The sequence below is a fragment of the Aquila chrysaetos genome, chromosome 11 (genome assembly GCF_900496995.4).
Source record: "Aquila chrysaetos chrysaetos chromosome 11, bAquChr1.4, whole genome shotgun sequence".
NCBI classification, from domain to species: Eukaryota; Metazoa; Chordata; class Aves; order Accipitriformes; family Accipitridae; genus Aquila; species Aquila chrysaetos.
The window spans coordinates 16914843-16939392 of record NC_044014.1 but is presented as its reverse complement, the minus strand read 5'-3'; the positions used below and the strand labels follow the sequence as shown (position 1 = coordinate 16939392).

The window sequence follows — 24550 nt, the reverse complement described above, 5'->3', positions numbered from 1 at the left end:
TGCACAAAAGCCGCCTTGTGAGTCTTGTGGTTCTGCTATGGGATAATTGCTATCCTGTCTCACCAGGAGCTTTATGAGGGAAGCTGAGGTTAATGCCAGCCCTGCCCTGTGAGCCTGTGTATAGGAATACTACCAGGTCTGCACTACACTAGTGACAATGGTCTCGCCCCGTACTGTCACAGGGAGCTGCTCGGGACGTGACAGGCTGAAAACAGCTCCAGCTTTAACATTGTCAGTGAGGTCTTGGGTGTAAACTGTTTAAAATCTCTCATGGTGAGTCTGGTAGTGACACCCAGGGACAGGCTGCATTGTTTCTCTCTTGGGTTTCAGCATCGTCTAATTTCCAACAGACTGCCGCTGGGGCTGTGCTCGTGCATGCTGTGCCATGAGCTCTGGGCAGAAGACCCAGCTGCCTCTAAGCAGCAGAGCTGCACGCAGGAGCAGACCCCGGAGCAGCCCTAAAATCTGCTTCCTTTGCTGTTACTAGGGTCCCCCATAACCTTACCAAGCCAAGGAGACCTTTTCACAGCGATGATGACAGCCCGTGAAACGAAGGTCCCGGCACACTGTGCATAAGGCAGGCATGCAGCTGAAGAAGCAGAAATACTAGAACTGGCTTGAAGGAAACACGAATGGAAGTGTGTGCGTGTGAGAGAGGACTAGAAGAAGCAGCAGAGCAAGGGTTAAAAGAATGGTCTGTATTGATAACCAAGGATGTGACCAACTGCAGTAAAACTGGGTAAATGCTGACAAATGGGGTGTTTATGATAAGCCCAGCAGCCTGCACCCTGGTAAGCCTCACACGGATAGCTCGTCAGCAGAAGGCATGGGTGCTGATAAAGCCCCCGTGCAGATGACTCCTTTGCGGAAAAAAAAGTGCTCCAATAATAAAAGGATGACAGCAAGGTCGCAGCACGTCCCATGTGCAAGTCGTCCTCTTCCTCTCCCAGCAGGAAGGCAGACTGTGGGAGCTAAGGTACCCAAAATGAGGGGGGAAAAAAGGTACTGAGCAGCCATCTGTCCTAGGGCTTTCACGGGAGGACGTAAGTGTGATTTTGAGGCAAAGGGATCACACTGTAGTAACCACTAGCTCCTAAAGATGGCAAAAGACCTGCCCAAAAATTGTAGCTTGCCACTGCAGAGGAACCCGAGAGATGCAGTGAGGACTTGGCATCTGCCACCCTTGGTCCCATCTCACACAGGATCCTGCCAGAGCGCCTGGGTGAGCTTGGTGCCTGTGAGTACTGGGGGAGTGAGCGTGGGTGAGGAAATGTGTGCGACTGAAACCATTTTTTGAAACACGTGTCATCTTCCTGTTCCATAAGGTCTTGCACTGTTGCTACTTTAATTTCCTATATCATAGCTATGTTAAAAACTACTCCATTTTTAAATGAGAAAAAGATGTGAAACCGTTGTTTATAATTGGTAAACTCAGCAGAGTTTAAGAGGTTTTTGTTTTGGTGTGATCAGTGCTACAAAAATGTAATCAGGTCCAAACTGAGCTGTGAGAGGCTCTAAGGGCTGAAAATGATTGGGCAAAAATAGTGGACAAAACAAAACAGGAGGGCAAGGAAGATTGTCACATGCTTTCAGTGATGGGAAGTGCAAAGCTGAAACTACTGTCACCAGCCTTTTGCCTTCACCGTTCCCACCCAAAGTAAGTCGACTTCCCTTGTGTCTGTGTAGAGGGTGAGCAGGTCACGGCCCAGGAGGAGACCTACTGCTGAGAGTCAGCTGAACAAGAGCGGTGTGGAAGCCCAGCCAGTTTATAAATGGATTTTAAAGCTAGGGCTCCCACATCTGCTCTGAGGAGACAGCCTCACAGATTTCTCTTTGCAGAGTTACCATATAGCTCCTATTTGTCCTTCAGCCTGCTAGCCCTCATTTCCATAATTCACATCTCTTTAAGCCCCCATCTCTTTGGGATCAAATCCTGCTTTCAGTTAGCGTTATTGTCCTTATGAGTATCTGAAGTTTTAGTTATTTTTCCCATGTTTGTCTTTTTCCAAGTTTTATTGTTTCCTGCGTAGGATGGCGGTTTCCATAGATACCTTGGAGATTATTTATCTATCCTCCCAGAATGTGTAGTTCCTCCCAATGAATTACAGTGCAGTTTGCCACTTCTGCTTGAGGCCTTTGTTCCTTCATCCGTATCAGTGCTACAGTGAGCATTTTAACGCTGCTGTTCTAACGTGTCTTGTCATCTTGATACGTTGCCTTGTGCTCTTGTGTGGCTTTTAATCCACATGATAGAACTCCTAGCCTAGCCAGTTTTAAATTAAAAAACGGTACATTACATGTCTATTTTAGGATTTTTGTACTGATAATTGTTGGAAACTTTAGCTCAGCTTTTCTCTGCTATGGGTAACTGTTAAACAGAACAGTGTTTTGTTATTTTTGTTCTCTGTTCCCCCTTGAGAAATGTTATCAAAAGAAAAAGTCTGGCAAAGTATTCAGGACTGGTATAGTCCTATCTGAGAGCTCAGCTAGCACTGACTCGTATTGTTTGAGACAGCTCTCGCATGAGTTTTCTGTTTATCCTGGTTTCTACCTTGTCCCACAGGAAAGCATATGTCCTGGATTGCAGAGGTAGATGCTAATGTGAGTCACTGCTTGGTATTTAGTGGTGAGAAAGTTGGCCACTATCAGTCTTCCCAAATCCTAGCAGAAGCCAAGAAAAATCCAGATGCAGCATAAGCTAGCACTTTCTTCTTCGGGACTATTCTGCCCTTATCGGGCTATTTACTGCACAAGTCGGGCTGTTCTGCTGATTCAGCATCACAAGAAGTGATGCCAGGGCAGCTTGAGACCACACTTAAGGAATTACAAAGGAGACCATTAAGAGTCACAAGTTTTCTCTTTAGCTGATTTTATAAATGGATTTGTTTTCTTTCTTCCTCCTTTGTCCCAGCACTGTTAATAAATACCCTTTTCAATGCCCCGGCTCTTGCAGGAGACATGAGGAAAGAAGCCTGTGCTCATGTGAACTTGCTGCAAGTGTTGCAGCTGGGCTGGGGATCCTGTGGCTGGAAGGTGGGCTCTGGCTTGAGGTTGGGACCTCCCGTAGCCAGAGGGAGAACAGTGCTCAGAGGGGCTGGGGAGCACAGTGGCAGCGGGGAAGCGGCAGACCTCTAGCTGCTTTTTGCATGGGCTCAGGTTTGCCGGCCATTCCTGCTGCTGAGGGGCTGTGCTCATCTTAACAGAGCCAGCTAGCAGCTCTTTTCCATGCTACAAATCTGTCCCCTTTGCTGGACTGGCTGTGTCACAAGCTTGTCACTTCTTCAGCTGAAGCAACCTCTGTTTTGTTGGCTTTTGACGGTGCAGAGTGTTGATTTCTCTGTCCCAGTAAGCATCTTTGGACACACAGGCTACAGGATAGAGCAAGAAGCTGGAGGCAAGTGTTACAGAAGAGCTTGGGACTTCCCTGCTTGTACCTCCTTGCTGGGAATGGAGGGTGGCTTGTGCTCTTACTCCTCTGGGGGAGATGCGGTGAGAAGTCAGAGCTGTAATTTCTGTTTGCTGGGCCCAGTCCTGGGTGTAGTCTTTGCAGATGCCTCAGGGCTGCTCAGTCCCCCAGAGGTGATGGTGGTTTAACACCTCCGCAGCAGCCCCTTGCGTGTAACGTGCACAGACAGGGCAGCTTGAGCACTTGTCGGAAGGATGGGTTGCTGTGACAGTCCCTTGTCCTTCTTACCACTGTGTACCCATGCTGCCTTATCCAAAATATTTCATGTTTGTATTTTGAACTATTTGAGACAAGGACTTTGGGGGGGGGGGGGGGGCGTGAGTAATAAAGACATAGAGATTGAAGGCCAAACTACAGTTTGATTATAAATGGGTTTCCTTTCCTGAGCCTAATTCTCCCCAGGATTCACTGTATGTCCTGGTAATAAGTAATCTGAACTTTGGAGATTAATAACATCCTGTGCCAGCCCATTCATCCAGCAAAACCCCTTTGCTGTTTTGTTCCATGTCTGCATGAGGCTCCAGCCCTTGCTAGGTGCTCTTCTGACCATGAAAATTTAGATTCATATTTAACTTTTACTTTTCATTACCTTTGCAACCTCTAAGAAGTATTTCTTCTTACACTCGGCCACTTTTTCGAGGCCTGTGCCCTGCAGCAGGCTTTGGTCCTGTGTTCTTCCCATTGGCTGTCCTGAAAAATACCACAGGGCAATTTGTTTCCTGCTATTTGAAATGGAAATTGTAGCAGCATGAGGAACAGAGCACAATATTCATGCCAAATATCATGACCTGAATTCTCCTCATGGTTTGTGGGAATCCTAGTTATTAAAGCTGACCTCTGAGAAATCAGTATATTTTTCCACAAAGCCTAGAGAGAGGATGCACTCCTCAGCAGGAGACAGAAACTATCCCAGCTGTTCCCTGTCCTGTGCTCTGCAATGAGGAATGGAGATACCAGTGCTGACAGCTGGAGGTATGGGGGCAACTCTGGAAGTGTTTAACTAGAGAGCTATCTTTTTTTATGCATACAGTCTTAACCTTGGCTTACTGGACGGAGGCAGTGGCACTGCTTCCCTGCCTGGATAGCAAGGGGCCGTTTGCTTCATCTGCTAGAATTAGTTGCAAAGGGAAGGTACCTACAGTTTTGTCTGCTGCAAATGGGTACTATGCATGTTGAGGGAGGAAAAACTCACTGGGTATCTTGCAGGCCTAAGATATGCTCCTCTAAAAGAGCAAGCACCTCTGCTAGAAATCACAGTTGCAAGGGGTGGCACAATCCAGGTGTGGGCAATATCCCATGCACCGATGAGCACCACAGGGGTCTCCCGTGTATGCACTCACACGTGGGGCTGCCAAGGAATGGGCAGAATCTGTCCCTCTGCGTACATGGCCTCATCATCCAGGGGCTTCGCCAGCGGCTCTGCTGATGCTGCACCAGCCTGGAACGGTGTTTGCGCTTCTGCGGTTGGTCTCCAATGGTTTTCGCTCCTGAATGGGAAATGAAACTTCAGGAGAGAAGCTGGTTGCTTTGCTGTGCAGAAATACTCGGGAAGCTTGCGTTCCCGCTGGCTGCAGCAGCATGGGCGGCTGCTCTGTTTGCTCACATGTGGCACTTTGGGCAGCCGTGTTGTTTTTTGGAAGCTGGGGAAGTAAGCCCCTGGAAGCAGTAGTGTTGCTTAACGCACAAGGCGATCCCAGGAATCTGCAATTCAGAGAAAAACGTCCTCGAGATGTGGTGAGGGGCTCGGTGGCCCCAGCCCCTTTGAGGCAGGAGAGGTTATCAGTGGAGAGGGCATACAGGGAAAGCGGTGCCTACTGGAAGGGTGTATCCTGACACCACCGAAAGTGCCGGGTACAGAGCACACTGTGGGTGGCGGGGGGTTTGGATTTGTTTTCTCTGCGGTTGTTCCCTTTGCCAGAACCTCTTGTTGGGAGTAGCAGTATTTACAGAGCTCAGGACTTTGTATTTTCCAGGAAGTTTCTGAACTTGCTGACCCAACATGGGTGTTGAAGGGGTGAACAGTTGTTCTGGGGGCTATTTCCTCTCTTTTGCCATGACAAATTGTACATCCCCCGGTGCAGGTGGCTGACGGGGCACAGGGAAGTGTGGGCTGTGCTGGGTTGGTGATGTAACTCACACATCACCAACCTTCTTATTAAAGCAGCGGCCCTGCTGTCTTTAACAGCAATGACAATAATTAAATAGTTGTACACAATAGCTGCCTGGGGCTGAACTAGGAACAAGCGACCAAAGCAGGTGAAGGTTAGTGCTTGTTACCAGCCAGGATGCCAGAGACAGAGAAGGGCATGACTGTCTATTTAGGGATGAGGAAAGCTGATATGATGGTGGATTTTAGTGAATGACAGGGTAATTCCTCAAAACCAAGGGTGACCATCTCATAATTTGCAATGCATTACTTCCAGCACAAGGGAAATGTATTTTGGTCCCAATCTCCATAGAGAAACATTGCTATGAGAGATGCAAATTATTATACAAGTAATGCATGCTTATTTGTGTCAACAAATAATGTGTAGTAGCTCTTAAAAGAAGTGATTTCCCAAATTTAAAAATACTTGAGCTGAATCAATGGAGTATTTAAAATAGCCGAATAGGAATGCTAATTGGAAGCAGCCTATTCACTTCTTATTCTATTCCCCAAAAGCCTTAATACAACAGTTGAAAGTTATGTTAATTTGAAAAATAATAACATCCCTAAAAGATGCATATTTAGGGAGAAAAAAGGAAGCTGCAATTAATGCAAATATAAAGTTGGAAAGTGTAGAAGATAGTCAAAAGAAGCATAAGGAAAAAATTATGGCCAGAGATTTAAGAAGAGCAAAGAAGAATTTAAGGAGAAAAGGAAGCCTAGCAGCACCATTGGCCCTTTGCAAGTCAGCATATTAGAACTATCAATAATAACAAAACTGAAAAGGTGTCAGTGCTTGCAGCTTCTTTTTTCCCCCAAAAGAAAAACAAATGTCTTTACATCATTTGATAGCCAAGTATATTCAAGCAATAACTTGGGTGATAAGCTGGGGAGTTGGGGAAGCCGTCTTTAACTCACTGGATATCTTCTGATGAAACTTTCAGCTTTGTGGGTTATGGCAATAAATCTTCTCCAGTTAAAATATAGCTTTGGGCTGGTAGCAAATTAATACCAGAAGTTGCCTGGTAGGAGGCTGATGTAACTGATAACAGTTGTTTCTTCTGATTTGAAAACCTCTTTGATGTGTGAATCCTAAAGAAATTAGTACAAATAGGGTACAGGCTTAGAAGCCCAGTAAACATCATATAAATGTGAAAATTAACTGCCTAAAGGTCATTGTGTCAGGGGTATCCTGCCACTTGTTGGTTGTATTTGAGAGTATTGAGTATCTCTGACTGCTGCGATGCAAATCAGAAGAGTATCTTCCCATAGAGGGACTATTTAATGAGCAGGCATCGGGAAAGCTTTGGTGGGGATGGTGTATAATAACAGGGAGAGGGGCTGTGGTGTGGGGATGGGAGGTGGTGTGAGTGTCTTGCAGAGCAGCTGGGGAGGCTGAGCAGCGCACCCAGCGCTGCTGGGAGCCGTGGGAAGGTCTCTGACAGGGGAATCCACCTTGTGCACAAGGTGAATGGGGGATTTGTTGGTGGGGCAGCCTGGGTCGCAGGTACTGCGGCCTGGAACCCCACGGACATCACCCCTCCAGCGGTAAACCTGTGCCACAGGGCCATGGGACTGCCCCGAGCACAAAGCCCCTCCGTGCCGCCACCGGCTGCATGGGCGGCTGCAGAAGGGAGAGAATGAGCCTGTGTGCTGCCTGCTCCTTTGTGTCCGTCTCTTGCTGCTGCTGCTTGGCTTTTGCAGCCTCTAGCACCTGCCAGCTCTTCAGGATTGCCATGTGCTTTTCTTTTTTCCAGGAAAACAGGGCTCCTCCAATGTGTCTTGTGCAATTTCGCAGGGTCATATCCCAGTCACAACTCTAAAAGCAGCAAAAGGATGAGGTGCTCCCACCTCAAGCGATGTTGTACATATGGATAGCATATAGCGGGATGGTTGCCATGACTGAACTATGTCTGATGCAACATGGAGCTTTGTTGGGGGAAGGAGGGAACAGATTTATTCAAATGCATCTGTATCGCACAAGGAGAGCATACACATTGCTTAGGTCTTTGTTAACAGCATGGCTTATGAGTGCATCACCCTCTTTTTGCTGACTCCCTGCCTTCTGAACAGAAGAAACAGAGCTGGGAGAAAGTCCAGGAGCCACCCCTGCCCTGAGGCAGAATCGGCTACAAAGCACTGGCAGATAGAGTCTTCGTTTGTTTGAAGACAGCTAACGTGTCTCCCTTGCTCTTCTCTTTCTAAACTAAACAACCCAATTCCTCCAATCTTTCCTCATAGGTCAAGTTTTTAGACTTCTGATCCTTCTTCCTGTTCTCTTCTGGAGTTTCTCCAAGTGGTCTACAACTTCCCTGAAAAGCAGTGTCCAAAATTGGGCATAGAACTTCATAGGAGGCTTTACCAGCTTTAGATGGAGGGAAGTATTCCTGCAAACTGCTATAGCTGCAAGAATGTTTTCTCTAGAAGTGTGACTTAACCAACTGCTCACCAAGCTGTCTTTGGGTGTGTCTTGTCCTTACTCAACTGAGTTGGATGTTTTCACCAGGCTCTCCTCTATTTATCAAATTCATTTTGAATTCCAGTCCTATCTGTCAGCGTGCTTTTGCTCCCAATTTGGTATTATAACACGTATAGGCACACTCTTTACTCCATCTTCCAGCTCACTAACACACACGTGTGTGTGTGCGCGCACGTGCGTGCACGTGGCACAGACTAGCTCAAGCGCTCTGCCTCGCTGCTTAGTCTGGATCTATAGGAGTCTGCTGGGGTTTGAGACATGCAGGGCTGTGCAATTGCAAAATATCAAATGCCTCCAAAAGACATCCAAAAAAACTATATTACATTGTTTGGTTTATCAGTTTTGCTGACATTTCAGTGTTTGTACTTCAGTGCTTGTAAGTGTTTAATCTGGAAAAAAATAAACCAGTAAATGTGTATTTATAATTGTATATAGCACCACAAGGAGGGCCAGAGATCACACCAGTATTGAGGCCACGATGTTTGCCATATGAATAATTAAAACTTGGAGCAGAGCCTCCCACACTGTTCCATGTAACAGCTGTAAAAAGTGATGTAAAATCCTGATCTGGAGCTTCAATTCTAATTTCAACATGTTCAGCGTCTTTCCCTGATATTTTGAAATAAAACCTTTTAAACCAAAGCAATTCACTTACTGTATATGTGCTTGTGTGTATATTCTAAGACAAACCTGAGCCTCTCGCCAGCCTAAGAAAAGACTTTTCCAGTATGTTCGCCTGAAACAGGTGGTTTACATTACTTTGCAGCAAAATCTTCCTAGATAACTTGGACAAGAGCATGTTTGAACGCAAAAGGCAAATGAAGAATGAGTGAGAAGTCAGATGGGGACAGAGAAAATTTCAGAAAAGTGTGATAAATGAAGCAGTGTGGCTCTTCTGAGTGTTTATGGGCTCAGATGTTTCGTTGAGGTGAGTTGAAGACAGGTGTGCCTTTTAGGTAGTGTGCCTCAAACCCTGATGCAAGTTCAGCAACTTCAAGTGTGCAATTCAGCCTGGTAAACTTCATGACTACTAAAATCTCATTTTCCCTCAGCAGAAGGATAATGTGCATCCCCCCATCCACCTTGAGAACAGCAGCACTGACTGCTCCCATCCCCTTTCCCTGCCATCACTGCCAGCAGAACTTCATAGCCATGAATTCCTGCAGTTTGTAAATGTGCACAGACTGCCAGAGCCCTTGTCTACTGGGCTCACTGCTGTCCTGGATGATGTTTGTCTGCAAGCAGCTGCCCTGACAGATGCTCCTTCTGCCCAAGCTGCCCACCCTGTGCACAGAGCTGGTCACAGGCGCTGGACGCGTTCAGACTACCAAGGGATTCAGGCACCCTTCAGTCATGGGCTTCTGTGCTCTTCCAGCTGGCAGGCAGGCAGGCAGGTTGTTGCTCCTTGCTTTAAAAATATGGTGGCATCTGACTCATTTTCAATCTGTACTGTTCCAGATTTCTCAGTCTTCAAGTATGCCTGTGTCCCTTTGTGATGGGTCATAATTCAGTGGCTTCTCAGCACTGCGCTGAGTCTCTCTGATGTGTTTGGGTTCTGCAGCTCCACAGGCTATATTCCCATTTGTTGGGCTACATGATTGCATGAGCATCCAGCAGCTCTCCCCCAAAGACTGGACGTGTGCTTAGGAAACCAGTTATTGGAGAGACTCCCAACAGACTGCAGCAGCAACGTGGGTGATCAGCAGCAGAGGTAGCTGCCAGCTGATGGGCAGGATTTGCAAGACGACATCTTATTCTCTGTCGTCACTCAAAGCCTTGTGGGCAGCAGGCAATGTGTGTTGGAACTCCCTTTGCTTGCAGCATGTAGCAGGGCTAATTTAATTAAATGTGATCAAACGTGGGTTTGCTGGGATTGTGTAGGAGAGGTGCTGGGTTGACTTAGCGCTGGCCGTGATGGTAGATGATCATGTGTCTGAGGTAGTACAGGTCCCCACCTCACTTCATTTAGGCCAGGACTGTATCATCTCCTGGTGTAATGGGTACGTTACTGTGCAAGGCTAGTCTCATTGCAGGTCTGGTCGGAATGCTGAAGAAAAATAAAAGCAGATTATTCTGTATGCAGAGAAGGGCTGCTGGACTGGTCAGGTAAATGGAGGAGGCCGGAAAGACAAAAATCCAGAAAGGATCATTGTTTATAAGTTGGTTAAGAGAATAAATTCCAGGAGGATTGAGAGTTGCAGAAGTTTTGAGACAGAGGGAATAGAGTGGCAATAAATAAATTAAGGCCAAAAATGAGAATGTTTCTGACCATACAGAGGTGTGCTGAGAACATAAAGGTGACGGTGGGAACCGTCTCTGTCAGCGTGGCACTCGTGCAGTGGAAGAGTGATGGCCTTGCAGAACAGCCTCTTGTGATCCCTTCTGTAACAGGCTGAGCGTGAGCATCTGAAGGAAAAAGCAAACATCAACTTTAGGTGTTGTGCTAAGGCAGTTTACAACAGTATTTGTATTTATTAGAGATGATGGGTCATAGCGAGGTTATCTGGACTGAGCATGGCTTTGAACTATGCACAGCATCTCTCCTTTTCTGTTTGACAATCCTAATTTCAGTCCTTAAGCCAGCCTTAGCCTATCCTTATTGCATCTCTAAAAGCAGCTGGTTGCCTAATTCCTTTTAACATTTGTTGTGAAGTGTTGTTTGGTGAGAAGGGAGTTGGGAGGTGGGCAGCCTCGGCTGTGAGTGACATCTCCTGGCGCGCAGAGCTGCCTGTGACAGTACGATGTCGGCTGGAGGAGCAGCTTCCTATTTGTCTTGAGGCTCTGGAAGACACTGGGGATGATCCCGCTTCCTTGCCTTCACACAGAGTTGCCTCCCATGCTGGTGTGGTCCTTCCTGGGTTATTCACCAAGAGCAACAGGATTTCTGCAGCAAAACTGCTGTTAGCTGGAATGGCTGCCAACTTCATTCTCAGTTGACAGCTAACTCGGAGACAAAAAGGATATTAGATCTGTTTATGTTCTGGGACCTGCACCACTCACTGGATGGAACCAGTGGTAGCCCCTACAATAAAACAGAGACCAAAATTAGAAACAGAGATGCCTGAGCAGCTGGGCTGTGCTCAAACATCTGGAGAGAGCTTAATACCTGCACAGCTGGGCAGGGCTCCAGCACCAGGTGGCTCTGAGCTTTGGGGTGGAGAAGAAGAGAAGCAGTGTCATTTCTGTGCCTACTTATGGCCTTATGTGATGTTTTTATCACCACTTACAGTGGGCAGTATGGAAGAAGGAGCAGAGATCTGTCTCTCTTTGGGTTCTGGCTGGGCACAGAGACAGAAGATCATGCCTGCTTGGTCTTCAGCTGAGGAAAACTGCTAGTGGAAGAAAAGTCCTGGGGCCTGGCAATCAGAGGTGCTACAGGGTTAAGTACTGCTCTGCTTGGTGGAGACTGAGGAGTGTTTGCACAGCATTCAGAGTCGTGGGGTGCAAAGGAGCTGCAGGAGTCTAGGGAATAAGTTAATTCTTTAGCTACTGCAGAACCTGCAATTATGCCTAGAGCTGATGGAGGTAATCAAGTGTGCAGAAAAGGGAAATTGTTCAAATACCTCACCTTTCTGAGCAAATGGCAGGTGAGTTTTGTTTTAATTACATTGAATTCTTTATCTGGATTTACAGTGTTGTAGTTTGGTTTTGGTTTTTTTTAATAATCGAGTACTCAAGTCCATACACTTTGAGTGCTATTTAGGTTATTGCTTTGTTAGGCTACCTTCTGGATTATGCTTGTCATTTTGTACCTTTTCTCGTATGAAACATTTCAACAAAATGCTGCTTGGTAGCATTAGAGTTCATGCAGATGGATGCTCTGATATGGGATACAGCAATGAAGTCACATATCTGCAATCCCCAGAGTCCTGAAAAGCACTTATGATACTGAGCTAAAATTCAGGCAAAAGTCATGTTCAGGGTTAAGGAAATAATGTGCCTTGGAAAAAAATGACTAATCTCAGGTTGCAGGTGGGATGCAGACAATTATCATTATGCCTCTGCCTACAGACAAGAGATTTTTACAGCTGTTTATTGGGATGGTCCATTACAGTGAAAAAATTGTTCCCACTTTGCTGCTAATGCTGCTAGTTTCAGAGTGTGGCTGCTGAAAAGACAAAGCAGACAGACCATACGCATCACAACAGGAAGTTTGAAAACTTTGAAATGATGCGGAGTCACACATCCTTCATTCCTATGACAGTAAACACCCAACAAAGCCGTTAGCGGCTGCCTCTGGGCAAGATCTCAGAGTAACGGTGGCAATAATTACGTTGATGTGCTGTGCAACTGTCAGCAGCAGTTTCAGTTTTAAAGCATGCTAGCTTCATATCTGTACTGTGCAGCTAATTTTACATTATAGCATCTGGTTTTATTAATTTTTCTAGTGTTAAAATAATTTTTGTTCAACAGACATGCTCAGTGCTATCATAACCTGAGCCAACTACTCTCTCCAATAAGAAGAAAAGTCTCCCAGCTGTCATGCTCTGTTGTTTCTAATCACTTCAAGCCATCAGTTCTGGGGCCTTTTCAAGTAAAGCTGTATAAAATGCATTCTTACCTCCTACTGTCTGGTATGTGTACTAAACTATTTTTTTAAGCTGCATTCTTGGAGATATTGGCAAGCATGCTATGCCTCTAACAGGCACTCACAAAATGCGAGCATAACAAGCTTCCAAATTTCACAGTTAGCCTCAGCAGATTTACACATGAGCATGATGAGAGGGAGCACAGAGCTCCAGGTCAGCATTAGGTTTCCAATGGACCTGCCTGCGAGATCTTCAGAACAAGTTCTCTTGGCACTTTTAGGTTCCATTTTCTCTAGGTAGGTGGGAAGATGTTATTTGTCTACAGTTAGAGATTTCCAGAGGTATGTTGCTTCTTTTCACTTAGGCTAACTGCTGAAAATAACTCTAGGACTTGGGGTCATTTGTAAGGCTGGGTAACACTTTGTATAGTTCTGATGCCTGGGACCAGAACAGTGGTTAAAAGATGACCCTGTTCAGAACTTGAATGCTTTTCATATTTGCATGTACAACGTGGGGTGCCAGGATGGATTTGGAGCATTGAACCAGTATCACCTGAGGGTTGGAGAATGACCTCTGGAACTCCAGTTCTGGCATGCAGATGCAGAGCAGGTTCAGTCACCTTACTTTCTTGGAGCGTGAAGATAGTTGATGTGGTTGCCTGCACAGAGGTATTGTCACCCTGGAGGACCTGTAATGTACTTCTAAACATCTCCTGGAGTATCTGTATACAAGGAGAAGAGAAATTAGTACCCGTGTGAGCAGTCAGACAATCAGCGCTTTTGAGTATGGAGCATCAGTGTGGGTAGAAATGGATTTCATGTCGTAGGGGGAGCAGGTATGTCCCCTAGAGTGCTGAAACTATTTTTTAGTTGTAAGCATTGAATTTACAGCTAGATTATAAATCTGGAAAATACTTTTTCTGATACCCTTTCTAGAACTTTGTGTTGTAAGATGGTATTTTATTAAAAAACACCAAAACTGGCTGAGCCTAAGTTGTGAAGTGAGATTTCCACCATGGGATATATGAAGGAGAATCCAAAGCAGAAAAATATAAAAGACAGTATCATGCTAGCTACTAACAAATGCAGGTATATGTACATTGGTTCTGAAAGCTCAAATGACATATTGGTTGTGAATGATTTCCATCAGCCGTAAGTAGCTTTTTATACAGAATTCTACTGCTAACCATGTATTTTAAGCCCCCAAAATCTTAATGAGTTAGATAGGTCATACCAAATATATCAGTAACACTTAAGGAATCAGACTGGTACAAGTTTTGCAAAGTGTGATTTTTTTAACCATATTACGCCAATTCTGCAAATACAGGCTATTCATAACTTACTGGTCTTGTGAGAAGTGGCATCAAAAATCTTCATAGATTTCTTAAATACCCTGTGGAGTGCAGATCATATTTTCCGTATATTGTTGCCAAGATGCAGGACAGCATTGCTTGAACTGACTGCCACATACTGAAATGTTAGTGTTAGACTTCCCAAATGCATTACTGGTGATGATGATGATGTAAATTATTATAATCATTGTAAAAAAACAATGAAGCACAAGTATACTAGGACAAAATGTCGCAGGGGTTAAAGCCTTGGGTTCCACAAGGTTACGCTATTTATATATTAGCAGTCTGTTCTTTCAGCTTCTCGGGGATTATTAAGCCAAATGCAGAGCTATAGAAGAAGTTGGTGTTTGCCCCATACGGATGCTTTTGCTATATGGTTGCTCAGTCACTTGCAGGTATCTCAAGGACAGGCTAACCATAAGCTGCATCTTGAAGTCCTCCTTCATCACCACATGGAACAGGGCAGCCCATGGAGATATGGCACGGTCCATGAGAGCAGATCTGCAGGACACCAGGGCTCAGCTCTGCCTCTGAGAAATCCCGCACAAGGACATGGAGCGCGGATGGGCAAAGGCAGATGCTTCGTAGTGGAGAGGGACTGCAGGAACGTGCCTGAAGACCTTTGGGGTAGGAGGTAAGATGGGCTACTGGGATACTAATGTGCTTTTTCTGCTCTAGTCACAGGTACCAAACCAAAGATGTCCTGGACAAGAAAGATTCTACTCATCCTGGGATTCCTCTCTACTTTGGCTGTAATTGCTTTAATTGCTGTAGCAGTGACCCAAAACAAGCCACTTCCGAAGAATATTAAGGTATTACAAGCTGGGACTCTTACAGGAAAACAAACCAAGCTGGGGGGTTAGGTGTGCATAATGCTCCAGGACATGTTGCTGCTTTGCTGGGTCTGGCTAACCTCTCTTTCTGGGTCCATGCACCTCAACATCTCATTTTACATCTTCACAGTAAAAACAGATATGGCTTCACATGGGATCATCTCCTAAGTAATCAGTCCCAATTTTTCTGCTTCTCTGCTCTTGTATCCTTTGATGGAAATTTTGCACTGAAGCTCTGCTGAGAAGAGTAAAGACACAGCATGTTCCCACAGCTGCCAGATAGGCTGCTCATTTCTGATCCCCCTGTGTGTGGAGACCAGCGCATGCTGTGTCTGGTTCGGTGCCTCGGGTGCAGTGATGGCTCTGTTTTGCCCACAGTATGGGATCGTGCTGGATGCGGGGTCATCCCACACTAACCTGTATGTGTACGAGTGGCCAGCAGAGAAGGAGAACGACACTGGAGTGGTGCAGCAGGTGGAGGTGTGTAAAGTCGAAGGTAAGAGGAGAAAAGGGAGCTGTGGAAGGGGCACGGGATGAAGAAGAGATAATACAACCAAAGGGTGGGGGAGGAGAAACCTGGAGGAAGAGGCCAGTAGTGAAAACAGTGTTACATCTGTGAGCTAATGTATATCCCACCGCTTCCCACGGGGACCTGTACGTGCCTGACCTTCCAGGGAGGAAAGCTGGATCCCCTTTTTCCTTTGTTTTTAGGATACTTGGAAGTAAGTGCTTTTTTGGAAAGAACTACACCAAAGAATGTACTTAAATAAATAAAACGTCTGCATGCACCCTTGCTGAAGTGCCGATGAACATTAGGCAGCAAGAGGGGAGGGCATGGTTTGCTCTTTTTCAAGGCTTCTGTGCAAGCTCGGCACTGGGCTTACAGGCCAAGGTTGCTCAACTTATGCACGTCACGGTTTATTTTTTTATTCTATCGCTGCGTAGATACTGTATGGTTTAGGAAGGCATAAATGAAGCCCAAGGATGCACGTGACAAGGAACAGAGTAGACCATCATGGATCGCTGCACTCTGGGGGAGGAGCGGTGTTGTCAGAGCCTGCCTGGGGTCTTTTCAGGCCTGTCTGCAGCGTAGGGGAGAGCCACACTGTTATCGAGCTGCTGCGATAGCTGCTCAGCACCGCAGCATGCCACGCCACGAGCATCACGCTGAGCGTATGGCAGCCTAGAGCAAATGCAGAGTGGGCTTCACTGCTGCCCCTGCAGGCACTGGTCCTGGGGCAGTCCATTCACCAGGGGACACACGGCAGGGAGGCACAATGAATTTTTCTTTGGGTCAGCATGAAAACGGATAGCTGCAAAACACTTAGTGCTGTAGTATGAGCATACAATACACAAACAAATGACAGCATCTTCTCCCAGAGGACCCAGTGTAGTGAAGGGTCAGGGATTTTCGTGTGTAGATCCAGGGTACGCCCAGGCAGAAGCAGAGATGAGCCTGCAGATGTCCAGGACATACTAAGGAAATGATCTGTCTCACTGCAGCCCTATCGCTAGTTCATAGCCTGCTTCGCGGAGACCGGGTGGCAGATGCTGGGTGCTGTGGCTGTCTCTGGGTGCATCGGGCTTAGTTGGTGCTGTAGAATTTCTAAAACTCCTTAGAAATGGGGTGGTTGAATCTGATGTTGCTGCCCGTGATAGTGATATGGTTTAACACGACTGCTCATGACAGCACTCTGCGGTTATGCTTGGAGTTTGAGCAATGAAATGTCCTTATTTCTTGCAGGCCCCGGGATCTCAGGTTACTCCCATGCCACGGAGGAGGCAGGTCCCTCTCTGGCACAGTGCCTACGACAAGCAGAAGGGGTGATTCCCTCAAAGCAGCACCAAGAGACACCCGTCTACCTCGGAGCAACTGCTGGCATGCGGCTTCTCAGGTATTGCAGGGCTTCTCCCCTTCTCCTGCAGCACTGTGCCTGGGACCGCCACGGATGCTCAGTGGGGGCCTCTTGGGCAAAGTCCTTGTAAATGTTGCCAGCTCACACTTTGCCTAGATACCCTCTTCTGCCGCTGGCCTCTCTGAACCCCGAGTCTCCCTGGGCTCTTCCCCTGCTTGCCCAGCAGGTCCTTTTCCACTCACTCCAACCTTCCATCATCTCCAGCACCCACATGCAGCACAGAGATACCAGGAGGGTAGCAGTGCGCAAGCTGATGCTCAGGGGATGCCTAGACAACCCCCACAGTCTTGGTATTAGGCCTGACCCAGGATTTTTTATGCCAACCATGTTGGCACTCTCCACATGCTTTGACTAAGCCTGAGACCATCAGAGCTAAGGTAACTTCACAATTCGTGATTTTCACGGGGGTGCCCCAGACCGCTTGCCTGGCTGGGAGAGGGAGCTGATCTTATGTATTGCCTGGGAAATCTCCCTGGGGATACCAGAGGGCATGGATTTCTTCTGTAACGGTGATAGCAAAGAGTGATAGGAATCTCCACGGTGCAATCCCTACCAGGGCACATGCTCCAGGAGAACAAGAGAGCTCTGGTCTCTGCTCTGGGTACCACTCTCAGCTGTGGGGTCTGTAAGTGTCACAGCTAGTGGCAGCTGTGCTGTCAAGGTATGATAGAGAGGGACGTGGCCAGTTAGAGCTGGATGTACCCATATGAATACCTGTTCTGTTATAATCAACGCTTGGTGGGGAGTTGCAGCCTGCCTACTCAGAAGAAAGCCCGTAGGCTGCAGAGGGCTGTCAGCGGGAGTCACTCCATCCTTTCTTCCATTCATCCAGCTTGGAGAATAAAAGTGCAGCTGACAAAGTCTTGTCCTCAGTAGAGAAGACACTACGCTCAGCTCCCTTCAACTTCCAGGGTGCCAGAATCATCAGTGGTCAGGAAGAAGGAGCCTATGGATGGATCACCATTAACTACCTGCTGGGCAATTTCAAGCAGGTACTGTATCAATGGCAAGTCCATATTTGAATCATTGGCTTGCAGCACTTTGTAAATCATGCCTTGCAGGAGGGTGTAGCAGGCACTATCTTCCCTTGTAAGCCATTTACCAGAGATGGGGAAGCTGCACGTCTTGCCTCAGCAATTACTGTGAGTACATCCTGATACCAATAAGTGTCAGGATGTACCACTGTAGTCAGCCTTAAAGCATTGAAATAAAACACCAGCATTTTTGATAACTTCGCTTGGGTACAGCATCCTCCTCACTTCCTGATCTAAAATATTTCTGTGCCTGCAAAGTTTGACAATGGTTCTTTACTATTGAGCTTATAAATCATCTGGGAGCTGAAACACTAAGTTGACTGTTTTTTCTCATAACAGTTGTATTAGATTTCATATTCTTAGTTCTTCCGGCAAACACTCACACATGATCCAGCTTCTGCTTTTCCAAGCCTGCATCTTTCTTGTGTCTTGTTCCAGCTCTCATACCATGCCCCCCTCCAGGTCTTCCTGCCTTTCCTGTGTTCTGTGCTTCTGCTTCTCTCCTCATAGGTCTTCCTCTTTTTTTTTTTTTTATCTGTTTTACCCTGAGGTTTGTATTTTTTTTTTTTTAAAGTCTGGCTGGACAAAACTTCTACATTCCCTGAGATCCATAAGTGAGACATCAGGAGCACTAGACCTCGGAGGAGCCTCAACACAGATTACCTTTGTACCAAATGAATTCTCTTCTGAGTCCCCAGAGAACCTGCTCTACTTCCGTCTCTATGGCAAGGATTACCTAGTGTACACGCACAGCTTTCTCTGCTATGGGAAGGACCAGGCTCTGCAACAGAAACTGGCCAGGGACCTACAGGCAAGTACATCTGTAATTGCTGGTGGAGATCCTGGACCCTCCCAGCTTTGACATACCGGTTGCTGTAAAATTTGCTGTGTCCCAGCTAAATGTCTCATCCCTTAGTCTGCGTTTGGGAAATGTCATTGTCCTCCATAAAGACTGGGTAGATGCCCAGAGAGATGACAGTCAACATTTTCAAAAGTACTACCAATTTGAGGTGCCTTCATTCTTGGGCATGGGATAGCAGGAGTACTGTGCTTATCTGAAGTATTTGGGGGAGATGATGTTTTACCACCTCTGAGAATCCCAAATCAACAGCAGCTTCACAAAATGTGGCTGAAAGTAATTTGCCCAGGATCCTACAGGGAGGCTGTGGCAGTACCCACATCTCCCAAATCACAGCCAATGCCTTAAACCATCCTCATCACTTTGACCCAATGTGTGTATCTTGGTGTGATGTATTGTGACAAGTGCCTTGTGGCTACCCTTCCTTGTGGCTCTTTCCCAGGGTGTTACTCTAAAGTGAAGTGTAACAGCTTGGGTTGATTTTACTTGCAGACCGTGGAGAACAGCAGCCTCTCTGATCCGTGCTTTCACCAGGGGTATCAGAGGACTATAAATATAAGTGATCTCTTCAAAAACCCTTGTACGTCAGCCAAGGAAAAGCAATTCCCTTTCAGCCAGCTGTCCATACAGGGAGAGGGGGATTATCAAAAGTGCCGAAGAAATATCCTGAAACTCTTTAACAAAACCAATTGTCCTTACTCCAGTTGCTCCTTCAATGGGATATACCTACCTCCGTTACAAGGGGATTTTGGGGTAAGTCTTCACATTCTTCAACTCTCTATAACCCAGAATATCAGAAAAGCAGAAACTCAGAGTAATGCTGGAGTGTATTCTCCATGGCTGGGGCAGGAAATCATTTACAAGATGGCTTTTCGGACATATAACTACAAAAGTGGTGCTGCCCTTGCTGTGAGGACAGTATGTGCAAGAGCTACCCCAGTAAATACTGGCCTACCAGCACTGCACTGTTCCCATAACCCATATCCTGTAGGCATCTCCTTGGGGTGCTCCATTTACTGATTCATTTTTCAAGCAGTCTTTCCTGATGGCCAGCAGCAGAGGCAGGAGAGCCTGCTGCAGGCCGTGCATGATACGCTGCTCCTGCAGACCTTGTCTCCTGAGGTCAGCGGTGGTACCAGATCTGAAATTCATCCAGAAGTGCGTGAGCGCTACTGAAACCAGTCAGTCAGCTCACCTGTCTGCCTCCCATATGTGATGAGGAGACAGCGCACGCTCTGAATGCACATCATGTGTGACACCACCCTGAACGTCAGTCCTAGAGCTGCAAGACCAGTGGCTGTGAGGCTTTCTGGGGGAACTGTTAATACTCCCTTGCCCTGTTCATAAACTGCCCCCTACCTATCAGCTATTGGCCATGGTCAGAGATGGGTTTTCTGGACTTTGGATTCTGTGCTGGGGCTGCGTACAGTCCTTTCAGACCACCACCTACGCTGTTTGTGGCAATTTTGGCTGCACACTTACCTCGTTCAGTTGCCAAAATGGGATCAAGGCTGTGATGGCAAGCAGCGTTTACTGTGTGCCACTCCGGCACCAGTGCGTAGAGGAGAGAGATTTACTGAAGTTCTTCAGGATACTGTGATCAGTGAAGTTCCTATCTCCACCTTCCTTTTGGGGTCCTTAGCTCTCATCAGCTCTGAGAGGCGTGTCTCAAAATGACATTGCTCTTGGAAAATATACCTACTTTTTTTGTGTGTGATGTTGCTTCTTATATTTCTCTATCTGTAAATAAAACTATTTTCTTTTGTGGAATTTCTGTTGTCCTGCTCATGCTGAGGCCCAGTCAGGTTAAAATATTCTTTCTCCTTCAGGCTTTTTCTGCTTTCTACTTTGTGATGAACTTTTTGAACCTGACCAGTGAACAAAGCCCCGTTGCCCTGGACAAAGTTGCCAGCACCATTGAGAGCTTCTGCGCCCGGCCTTGGCATGAGGTGAGCAGTGCTTGTGGCAGTGGGCTGGGGCTGCTGGATGACAAGAGCTGCTGATATTTTTTCTGTAGGATAAATGGTTGGGGGTAACTTCCAAGGCAAAACAGGGAAGATCCTCCCAGCTCCTGCAGTGGATGCTCAGGCACAAGCTGGACCAGCGGGAAGCTGTGTTTAACAGCCTGGTGACTCCCTCTTTCTCTAGGTGAAGACAGCATATCGCCAAATAAAAGAAAAGTACCTGAGCGAATATTGCTTCTCAGGAGCCTACATCCTGTCCCTCCTGGAAAATGGCTATGAATTCACTGAAAAGAACTGGCAAAGGATCCACTTCCTCGGAAAGGTGCGTTTCATGGTGGGGAGGGCTCTACCCCAGCAGCTAAGTGCAACCTCTGCTGCACAGGCAGACGCTCTTTCCCCAGGTGTGCTACTGCCCTGGCAATGCTGCAAGCAGCCCCTGCACCCCCCAGCGCTGATTCTCCTCCTCTCCCATTTCAGATTGGCAGCAGTGATGCGGGCTGGACCCTGGGCTACATGCTGAACCTGACCAACATGATCCCTGCGGAGGAGCCTGCTGTGCCCCCTCTTTCCCATGGCAGCTATGTGGGGCTGATGGTGCTGTGCTCCCTCGTGCTGGTGTCCATGCTCCTGTTTGCCTGGCTTCTCTTCCACAAGCCCAAGTGCCTGCAGAAGGGGATTGTTTAGGAAGAGCCTTGGGGGACAGGGGCCATGTCACCCTGACTGCTCAGGGCTAGGAGACCCTGGCAGAGCAGGCTGTACTGAAGAGCCCCTCTCGCCTCTCACTGAAGTTACTGACTGCACAACAAGGGCATTTATTTCTTCTGACTCACACTTGCACTGACAGACGTTGGGACATCAGGCTCGCCACCTCTCTCTCTGCCAAGGACAGACAAGCAGGTGTCCCCTCCTTGAATGGGTCGTACTTTCATTCAATGAAACTTTGCTGCTTGTTGGTTTTTGCCTTGTGCACAGCATTATAAAGAGAAAAGTGGCAGCAATCTTTGGGAGCTGGTGCTCCTGCAAGGGTAATCTCAGGGTCACACATCCCACTGAGCTCTTGGGAGTGATCACACATGGGGTGATCCTGCTCCTCCTCCACTGAAGCTGTTCCCGACAGCCCTTCCCGCACCAGCACACCTCCGCTCGCCTCCCCGCACCCTGAGCCCTTGCAGCCCTACAGCTGGGTACGGCCATCTGCACCCGGCTGGCTCCCGAAGGCTGGGCAGGCTCCCAAATGCCACTCTGGGAAACGAAGGGATGAGGATGAAGAAACTGAGTGTGCTGGTGGTCATCTGCCCTTAGCTGGGCTCTGGTGGCTGTCTGCTCCTTTTGCAGGTGGCAAGAAGCCTCTTTCCCACGTCTTCCTGATGTTGTTGCTGGACCAAAGCTGGCTCACCGTTAACACTGAGCCATTCCCATGTCCCTAGGGTACATCAAGACACGAGTTCGCAGCCAGGCATCGCTGATTTTTGTAGGAACAGTTCATACTGGCCAAGGATCCCTGACCAGTATTGAGTGCTTATGCCTACAGGGACTCTGCTGTGATCAGCGTGCCTACAGGTATACACCCACTAAAGCAATCCAGTGTCACTGTGCTGATCGTACAGCAGCTTCTGATCTAGGGAAAATGTTTAAATGTTTATTAGGTCATGTTCCTTTATAAATAGACAGCTGGCAGCAGTTAACCAGCATGAGCATGTACAGATTGAACCACTCTTTCCACCAGCAAAATAAGTGAAAATTTGCCTTTCTTTCCCTCATGGCTTAGGCTTATCCCATGACCATAAGACCCAGGGCTTGTGAGCACACACACTGCAGCCCGTCTTCTAGCACACAACTAGGATGATGCCACTAATCAAGTTTATGAATCACTTTCTTCTGTTTTCCATGCCTTGGTCCAAAAAAAGAAAGAGAGGTAAGTCAGAAATCCATTTTTATAAAAACACTTGGAAACCACTGGTGCCTGTCTACCTCCCACGAAATCTCAGAAATCTCTTCTCCTAATGACCTGTAAGTGCTGGAGGCCAAAAGAAAGCAGATATTGTGGAGAGAAAGGCCTGGCAAACACACACTTCACCTGTTTCCCCGAGCAAAGCTGTAGGTGTGGAGGGGATCAGGTTGTGCAACCCCAATAAAGCCTTCTCTTTTAGGCAAGCACAGACACAGAGCTCGGGGTTTTCATGCTCTTCCAGCCTGCCCAAATGCATAGTGCAGGCTGGAAAATATCCCCCAGTTATTTCTACTTCATGATTGGAAGTAGGAGCCGTAACATATTGAAGGACCTAAAGGTAAAGGAAAAATCTACCCTGTCTTGTGGCAAGATCTTTGGGCAGTTCATTGTTCTTCCAAAAATCTGTGTCTTATTTTTGCTCTGAATTAGCTGGCTTCAGCTTCTGCTGGATCTTGTTCCGCCCGTTTCAAAAAGACTGAGTAAGTCTCTGCTATCAAAATCCCTTTTTTCTTGTTGGTGCTTGCAAGTCGTCGTTGTATCATTAAATAGATTGATCTTCAATCTGTAAAGTGCTCTGTGCTGACCTCACTGGTAGCTCTTGACTCCACTTCTTTGAAAATTTTTACATCTTTCTGAAATTTGGACACCAAAGTTTTCAGCAGCGAGTGGTAGTAGAGTCATTAATAGTGTATGTAAAAGTAAAACCCTCTGGTTTTGATCTATATTCTCTGTTCCCCATTCATATATCTCAGGGCCAGGTCTGCTGACTTAAGAGAGTTTTGGGGCTGTTTTGTCCGGTTGGACTATTGCCACTTGGCCTTTTTTTCCAGTCATTGCAGTCCAGAACAGCTGCTGTCTCACACCGTACATTGCTGTCTCTTAACATGAGCTGCTTTGCCTTCCACGTGGCTCCACTGAAACATGTACTATTCAAAGAATATTCCCGCAAGCAAGTGATCCAGATCAACCCTCAATGACACTTCCCTGCACTGTTTGTCCATTCTCCATTTTTTGTTTTATCTGCAAATACATTGAAATGTTGGAATTCATCTAGAGACGGAGTCTTCCTTCTGTTGTTTTCAGCAAAGATAAGTAGGTAGATGAGAGACTAACTAGTTTTTGGTCACAGCTGGAAGGCATGCAGGAGTAGCGTGTGATCAGAGCTCCTTCAGCTCCCCAGCCAGCCCTGCTTGCAACACACCCCATCCTGTGCCACCTTCCTTGCATATGGAGTCTTCGTAGCAGAGCAGGTACCATGGAGAAGCTCCTCACGTGAGCTGGTGCATCCTTCCTCCACATGAACAGTGTGGAAATCTGCAGAATGGTAATTCCTCTCCTGAGATCTCCTCAGGGATCTGGCAGCTGCTTAGTTGTGTCCGTGATGCTGGAACTGGCAGATCGGTTGGGACATTTCAGAACTTGATGCAGAAACTCCACGTGGAAGCTGGTGTGGAGAGAAAGCCTGTGCCAGTCTGCTCTTCTGGTCCCTGCTAAGGGTTTATGCCAAAGAAAAAGGTCAAATACAGAACCTGGGAGAAGAGCTTTAGCAATGTTTTGTATCTTTATTGCAAGTCCCATAGTATTAATAGTGTTAGCGCTTGATTCCGGAATCTGGATCAGCTGGCATCTTTGCTTACTCCTGTGGTGGTGTGGTCCAAACCACTAATTTCGCGACAACACCCTCCTCCCTTCCTTCTCTTGTTTTTTCGTTTGGGCTTTGGGTTTTTTAAAGCTGTTAATGTGACTTGAGTGCAACCTAAAGGCCACAAACTAAAGATAAATACAAAATATGTTACATTCTTTTTAAACCTTATGACTTTTAGACCACGTTTATGAGTCAATCTCTCCAGAACTAGAATTTCTAAGGTGACAGCAGGCATGCCATTTAAAAAATCACTTGAACAGGCTGAGGCTCCAGGCGTTGGTTGACTGAAGGCATCCTGTCAGGGTGAGACCCTTGCACATATCACTGGCTGTACTTGAACCTTCCCAGAGAAGCATATGATTTTTTCTCCCCATTTC

The 24550-nt window shown here is 46.9% G+C and overlaps 1 protein-coding gene across 22 annotated transcripts in view; it reads left to right on the top strand.

Moving 5' to 3' along the window:
- Positions 1-24550, top strand: part of ENTPD1 (ectonucleoside triphosphate diphosphohydrolase 1) — a 38555-nt gene that overhangs the window by 10045 nt on the left and 3960 nt on the right. For 3 of the 22 annotated variants that reach the window (XM_030030085.2, XM_030030070.2, XM_041127223.1), the window contains 9 exons: positions 14650-14783; positions 15183-15300; positions 16549-16699; positions 17553-17712; positions 18329-18565; positions 19106-19366; positions 20443-20562; positions 20762-20899; positions 21055-23583. In XM_030030085.2, the coding sequence (XP_029885945.1) occupies positions 14670-14783; positions 15183-15300; positions 16549-16699; positions 17553-17712; positions 18329-18565; positions 19106-19366; positions 20443-20562; positions 20762-20899; positions 21055-21261 (1506 nt within the window). In that variant the 5' untranslated portion in view covers positions 14650-14669 and the 3' untranslated portion in view covers positions 21262-23583. The other 19 variants (XR_005933519.1, XR_005933520.1, XM_041127216.1 and 16 more) reach the window with 18 other exon arrangements.